This window comes from Nicotiana sylvestris, chromosome 9, assembly GCF_000393655.2.
Source record: "Nicotiana sylvestris chromosome 9, ASM39365v2, whole genome shotgun sequence".
NCBI lineage: Eukaryota > Viridiplantae > Streptophyta > Magnoliopsida > Solanales > Solanaceae > Nicotiana > Nicotiana sylvestris.
The window spans coordinates 70,066,998-70,074,378 of NC_091065.1; the positions used below are offsets into that span (position 1 = coordinate 70,066,998).

At 41.8% G+C, this 7,381-nt stretch overlaps 1 protein-coding gene across 1 annotated transcript; it reads right to left on the reverse strand.

Annotated features, from left to right (window-relative positions):
* Positions 1-1,664: 1,664 nt before the first annotated feature.
* On the reverse strand, positions 1,665-6,454 carry LOC104230719 (translocase of chloroplast 159, chloroplastic). Its single transcript, XM_009783596.2, has one exon. It carries the CDS (start codon positions 6,286-6,288, stop codon positions 1,846-1,848), a length of 4,443 nt encoding a protein of 1,480 aa, XP_009781898.1. The 5' UTR covers positions 6,289-6,454; the 3' UTR covers positions 1,665-1,845.
* Between the last annotated feature and the right edge of the window lie 927 nt (positions 6,455-7,381).

Sequence of the window (7,381 nt, forward strand, 5' to 3'; positions counted from 1 at the left end):
CACCCTAACCAAGGGCGGATTTAAGTCTAATTTATGGGCACGTGAACCCATGGTCTATCCGCCAAACTAGATATTTTATATACATATTTTCTAAAATTGATCTGATATTATATGATGGCACCCATGCTCCAAAGATGCTAAATGGTGCACTTGTTTGAATGTTTAGTTAGTTACCTAAAGGAGCAGAGATCGATTCCCACTTAATTCTTCTTTTTTTCCTTCTTTGTTTAATGGTGCACTCATGTTATAGAAATTCTAGATCCGCCTCTGACACCAAAGTAGTAATTAAAAAAGAAAAAGAAAAAGGCATGGGGAGATTCTGATTTGCGATTGTTACAAGAGCAAAGAGTAAATAATTTTTTTCCATGTGATAGCAGAAAATGACTTACACCCACTATGATCGTAAGGCTGTTTCTCCCAATTTTGTGTAAAATATACAAGCATAGCTACCTACTACAAAAAATATACAGCGAAAATTGTCGAAAAATTTAGTATTTGTTAGGAAATAATGGTAGAGCAAGGTAAAGGAAAGGTATGGCTATTTTCTTGCATGCTTTTATTTGAAAGGAAAAAAGAAAATAAAAACGCTTTTTCAACATCTACTTTCAAGTAGCTTTAAGCGCTTTTCAAAGTATGCTTTATAGAAGCACAAAAAGGTCGAAAAGCCAACTTTAATTTCTTACTTATCCTTAATTTACACAGCATTAAACACCTTTTTGAAAATGAATAAGTAAACTGGCATTATTTCCAAAAACAACAGAAAGTCAGAAATATTGGTGCTGACCATCAGCCATGGCCCCCAAACATCATAGAACTATGTAGTCAAACAAATTTCAAGGACATCTTCAGCTCTTATGCTTCTCAAGAGTCAAGCTCGATTGACAATAATAAGAAAACAGAAAACAGTGCTGCTTGTAATGTGAGAAAATAGAAAAAAGTGCTGCTTGAATTTGCAAACCCGGTTTCGGAAAAAAATTAAACAAAGGCTTCTGTAACACAATGCATCTAAAATGTCTGATATCTCCCTCCCTTGCTGTTACCCAGAATAAGTCACAAATCTACAAGGCGACCTTATACTTGTAACGGGATCACTCAAAAAGTGTCCCTTGAATCATTAACATCACTTAGAAATATCAAAAGAGTGAGACTAGCCAATTAGAAGTTGGACTAAGAATGTCATTGGTCGTCTATTGATGCAGGGCTTTACCTGCTAGTTTTACTATACCAGCCATCTTTTTCGTATTTCGTATTCTGTATTTCATATCTATTGTATTGCTGTTATTTTATTATGCATTTTTATGGTACTAATATATCGGCTTCTGTTGCTTTTGAGCCGAGGGTCTCCTGGAAACAGCCTCTCTACCCTTCGGGGTAGGGGTAAGGTCTGCGTACATATTACGCTCCCCAGACCCCACTTGTAGGATTATACTGGGTTGTTGTTGTTGTTGTACTTAGAAATATCAAAAGAATCAAGGAAGCTCTTTGCCATGTCCTTTTGGACCCTTATTCTAGGACGTTGTTGAATAAAGGCAAATTAAATGACAACATTTGAAAGCAGAATAAACTCCTATCTTAACAGAAAACAGCCGGTAACACAACAACTTAAATTGGTTTCTTCAAAATTCCGAAGAATGCTAACCAAGAATAAGCAATAACAAAGAGCATTTAAGCAACACGAACCTCTTGATTTCATCTCGTAAAAAAGTACATTTAATCACCCAAAACTGATACGAGTAGGAATCCTACATAGACGGATAAATGACAGAAGCATTATTCAACAGAATGACAAGATAATACGCCATTACAAAGTTCAATTAACCAAAAATGCTGAAACGAAAATGAAATTTAGTAGATCGAGTACTTCTCGCCAGCATCAGGCCAAAGTTTCCTGTAGATGCCAATTGCAGTTGGAATTATAGCAGAAAGTGCAAGAGAGAGGTGGTCTGAACTGCTTGTCCTCACAGTTATTTGCCCACTGAGCTTGTTATTGATTCCTGCTCGAACAGCTACCTTAGAATTACGCCCAACCGCGAATTGCGCCATACTGTTGAATCCTAGAGCCAAATCACCTCTCCACTTTATGACAGACATAGACAATGTGGATTGCACCTGACCAATTGGAAAATCTGCCTCCCTTCTCTGCAGTTCAAAGTTGGCACCATAAGCTGTGTCACTCTGAGATCGAACAGTGCCAGTGCTGCCAACTAGAACGTATTGCTTGCCTAAGGTGATCTGATCTTCAACTTTAAGCCCGGTAACCACATTTTCACCTAGAAATGTGACAGAAATTCCACCAGCAGTCTTGTTCTTCTTCAAGATTTTGAATTTGGTTTCTCCCCTGACAATATATGCAAGTTGCTTTCCTATGCTTTGAATATCAAAGCCAGCCATGGTGGATCCATTATCTCCATGCTTAGCAGAAATAGAAGAGTCCAAATTGATACTGAAATCTTTCTTATCTTTGGTGATTTGGACAGTAACTGCAGCAGGGAAACGACTTGCAATGGCTAAACTCTGTTCCACGTTAACACCATCATAGCCACAATCATGATCCCAACCATGCGTGTCCAGAACAGGCCTTGCAAGAAACTGAGAAGTGGGCTCCAAAAACCGGTACCTGTAGGCAGGATTATCACTATCAAAAGAAGGTGGGAGGACCATGTCGGGTAGGGGAACTGCTACAGGAGCTGCTGCCCCTGTATCAGCATCTTCCTCTGCATAACCATACTCAATTGCTGCCTCTTTTCCCTTGTTATTTTTCATTTCTCTCATTCTTCTCAACTCTTCCCTCCACTGCTTCTTCTGAAGGAGCTTGACCCGATAGTCGTACTCCTCAAAATATGCCTTCCTCTGTTCTTTGCTGAGCTTAGCGAGTTGAGCCTTCCGAAGAGGCTTAAAGGGAGGAAGCTGGTCGTACTCGTCTTCTTCTTCTTGGTCAGACTCTGACAAATCATCCAAGTCAATGTCTGAATCACCATTATCACCACCCTGCTCAGCGGGAAGCTTGGGATGCGCACGTGACTGCAGCATTGAGGACAGCATGTAGGGAAGAGGTGGTGAGCGTGTGCGGAAACCAAAGAGCTTACGGTGATCGAATGGATCTTCAGGCTTTGAGAGTGCACTTGCTTCAGACAAGATCTTCATTGAGTAGCATAATAACAGTAATTGAGGCCTCCAGCTCTGGCCATTAGGTAGTATCTTCTGCCCTTCCCTATTCTTCCTACAAGATGGATGATTCTCTACCAGAGAAACAGGGTTCATCAAACTTGGACTCATCATTCGTAAATCGCCTACTGCTTGACCAATAGACTGCTGAACAACATGAGACCTTTGAGTAACAAACACCTCATAACTTAAAGGGGAGCCAGAAGGCCCATCTGGAGGTGCAGAAGCTCCATGTGTGAGAGTGACTATGGCACTTCTCCATATTGAAGGGCCAAGACAACTTGTGATAGTCTTCAGCATAGGAAGATCATTGAGATCTCTAGTTTGGGCATCTAGCCGATCAACGTAGAGGAAAATATCAGGGGGGTTCTTCTTAGTAAACTTCTTTGCTGAAGACAAGACACTGCGGTTGAAACCCTGTTCCATCACAGAGGACTTGAGACCGGGTGTATCAAATACCCGAATCTTAACACCCTCTACAACACCACTAATCTCTTTCACACTGGTGGTAGCTGGCCCAAATGCATTAATTGGAGTTTTTTCCTCTCCGAAGATCGAATTTATGGTAGCGCTCTTACCCACTCCTGATTTTCCAATAACCTGGATATTAACAGAGAAGTCCAAATCATCTTCCCCCTCTGCTTCAAGCTGGAGAGCTCTCATCTTGGCAGCCTCCAGGCTAAAAAGTGGACTGTTTTGCCTTCGTGCAATAAGTGCCAGCCGGTACAATACTTGAGCAGCTATGGACTCATCAGAAGAAAACCCTAACCTGTGAATAAGCCTCAAAAACTTGACCCTAATCTGCTGTAATTTCTCCAGTTTCTTCTTTTCTTCTTCACTCAAGTTATTCTCAGATTCTCCACTATTCTGAAGACTGGAAGGAGTAAAAAGATTGGGGCGATTTGGTTGGGGAGCTGGCCTCAGCGACCGCAGTGATGACCCAAGACCAGCAGGACGTTCAACAGAGAATAGCCTTGACCCATCTTGAGATGTGATTGTGATGTTTCCACCATCAGAATCAGCACCTGTAGCTGCTTTTAAAAGGGCAGCTAAGGCAGCTGAATCGAACAACTCCTTCCCATCTCCTTCTTCATCAGTATCAGCCTCCTCATCTGAGTCGGTGACGATCTGACCATCAATTTCCTGTGAATGATCATGTGAAGCCTCAGCACCAGTATAGGAATCACCACCGGATTCCCTTTCCAGCTCCTCAATAAACTGTCTGGCAGCTTCAGAGCTTCCAAAGATCATACCGTCTGTCTCTCCATCTGAAATTGAGCCTTCAAGCTCAGCTTCTTCATCTATTTGATCTTTAGCTTCTCCATCTGCTTCCAGTATTTGCTGTGAGCCACTGATTGACCTTGGTATGGCAGATGACTGACCTGAGACTTCAGCTTCCACTACATCTCCCTCAATGCTTCCTTCGGAATGGTCACCGTTGGCATAAATAGTTTCAGACACTGCCTGCTCAGGTTCCTTTTCGACATCCTTCACGTCCGGACTTATATTACCACTTTCAGGATCTGCTTCTTTGATTTCCTCGGTAGCAGCTACCGCATCACCAGTCTGAACGTCTCCAGCATCTAGTTTTTCATCACTTCCAGCACCAACAATGATATCCACAGGCTTGGATTCTGCAGCTGCAACATTATCATCCACTGCAGGCTTAGACTTCTGAACATCTACTTCATCAACTGTCATATTAGCCACTTCTTCAATAAGTTGTCTGGTCTCACCAACACCATTTACTGATGTCACATTCTCATCAGCAGTACTTTCTACATGTTCTTTCACTTCCTTGTTCTCATCCACATCTCCAACAATAGCAACCCCTGTCCCTGAGACGTTGACATCAATAGCATCCACAACTGCATCTCCATCTGAAGTAAATTTCTCACCATCTGCTTCAATCAACAAAGACTCTGACACATCAGCAGGACTTTCAACATGTTGTTCCACTTCCTTGCTCTCTTCCACATCTCCAACAACAGCAACTCCTGGTGCTGACACATTCACTACACTCCCTTCCACATCTCCAACGACAGGGACCCCTAGCGCTGATACATTCACTTCACTCTCTTCCACATCTCCAACAACAACAACCCCTGGCGCTGACACATTGACATTGACATCAATAGCATCCACTACTGCATCTCCTTCTGGAGTAATCTCACCTTCTGCTCCAACCAACAAAGACTCCGACGGTTCAACAACCTCCTCATTGGGTTTTTCGGCATCATCACTAGGAATAGCACTCTCTTCCACATCTCCACCAACAGCAACCCCTGGCGCTGACACATTGACATTAACATCAATAGCATCCACAACCGCATCTCCTTCAAGCGTAAACTTCTCACGGTTCGCTTCAACCAACAAAGACTCCGACGGTTCAACAACCGCCTTATTGGGTTTTTCGGCATCATCACTATGAGTAGCACTCTCTTCAATCACCGTCTTATCAGGTTCCACAGCCCCTTTCAGATTAGATGAAGCAACACTAGTTAAAGCTTCATCCTTTTCATTCTCCTCAATTTCCTTCACCTCCTCCTGGGTGGACCCATCCACACCCTTTTTCAATTCTGTACCTACAGCAATCTCACCACCACTCTCTTTCACCTGCTCAATCGAATTAGACTCATCAACTGAGTTTAATTCTTCAGTATTTCCCTCAGAAACAGAACCACCAACTCCGCCAGAATCCTCACTCAACGTAATCCCTTCACCCTTTTCTCCCCCCAAAACCTCAACTTTTTCGACACCATCAATCATAGAAACCTCAGAAACAGGCTTCACTGACTTCAGCATCGAAATTTCCGCAGAATCATTGGGCTGCTCTTCACCAATGGATTTTTCTACGGTTTTCTCATCTGGGTCAGCAAGAAGGGGCCTTTCAGAGCCCGTAACAATCTTTTCTCGCTGACCACCACTCACAAGTGTTCCATCATCACTAACGCCGTTACTATTATAACTATTATTATTGTTATTAATTTCGGTAGCAGTGTTTGCAACGTTATTTTGCATTTGGGAATCGAGAGAAGAAGATGAATTGTTGATAGGAGAAGAACCTGGAGAAGGAGAAGAGACTACAGGTGGAAACGACGTCGCTTCTACTTTGAAATCCATGCCGTCAACAACTCCTCGCTTCTCAATTGAATTGGGATGAAGTAAAATTGGATAGTATGAGATAGGGGAAGTTCTCTGTGGAGAGAACAAAGAGGGGTTTTGGTGCAGAGAGGGGGGGATTAGATAGAGTAGACGATAAGGTTTATAGTATTAGCTCAATTTCTATAGGCACTCCTATGGGCTTTGGGGGTTTTGAAGCATTTTCACTCTTTAGAAATAAAAGAAAAAAAAAATAATTTTACACGGAATTTGTAAATTTTTTTATACCACCTGTTTTTTTTTTATTTATAATAATGGCAGATATATTATAAAAAATAGATAACCTTCAGTTGGTTACGGATAGTAGGAAAATTACCACATTGGTGGATTATCACATGCAATACATTGATTGCCTAAGGTTCTTAGCCTATTACAAGCATCACTAGATAAAGTTTTTACAAAAGGACAAGCTTCATTTTCTTCCAAAGTCAGTTGTTTCTTCACAAAAGGAGGAGGTGTTGCATGGAGTTTTGGATACTGAGGGGAGAGCTGTTTGTAGTTTCCCTTTGTGGCGTCTTTTGCAAGGATATACGCCACTTGGTTGCCTTCCCGGAAATTATATTGTAGTAGGAGGTCCTTCTGGTGGTGCATTAATGATCTGCAAGCAAAAACAAGATTAGAAAAGACTAAATGGTCCTGCTGTCTTGCCTTGATTGCTTCAGTTGAGTCGGTCTCCACTTCAAGCGGAAAGAGCTTGTATTTCTTTGCAATTTGTAGGCCTTCGCAAATTGCTTGTAGCTATGTATGAAGAGGAGAAATAGTTGTGCTCTGCATTTGGAAGCCAAGGATCCACATACCCATGTGATTTCTGATCACACCTCCTACACCTGATATTTGTGCATCAACTTTGTATGCACCATCAGTGTTTAGTTTATACCAATGTTGTTGGGGTTTATGCCAACTTATATTAACAATCATTTTTGTTTGAGTTGGGCCACCCTTTGTGTTTAGGAAATTATATTCAGTAACTTGGCCCATCAAAGTTGTTAGTTTTGGGGGGGGGGGGGTTGTGTTGTTGAAATTATTCTTGTTCCTGTTAGTCCAGATTTCCCAT

What these genes read in the sequence shown, in the direction of transcription:
- LOC104230719 (XM_009783596.2), bottom strand. Translation starts at nt 6,288, where the DNA reads ATGGATTTCAAAGTAGAAGCGACGTCGTTTCCACCTGTAGTCTCTTCT.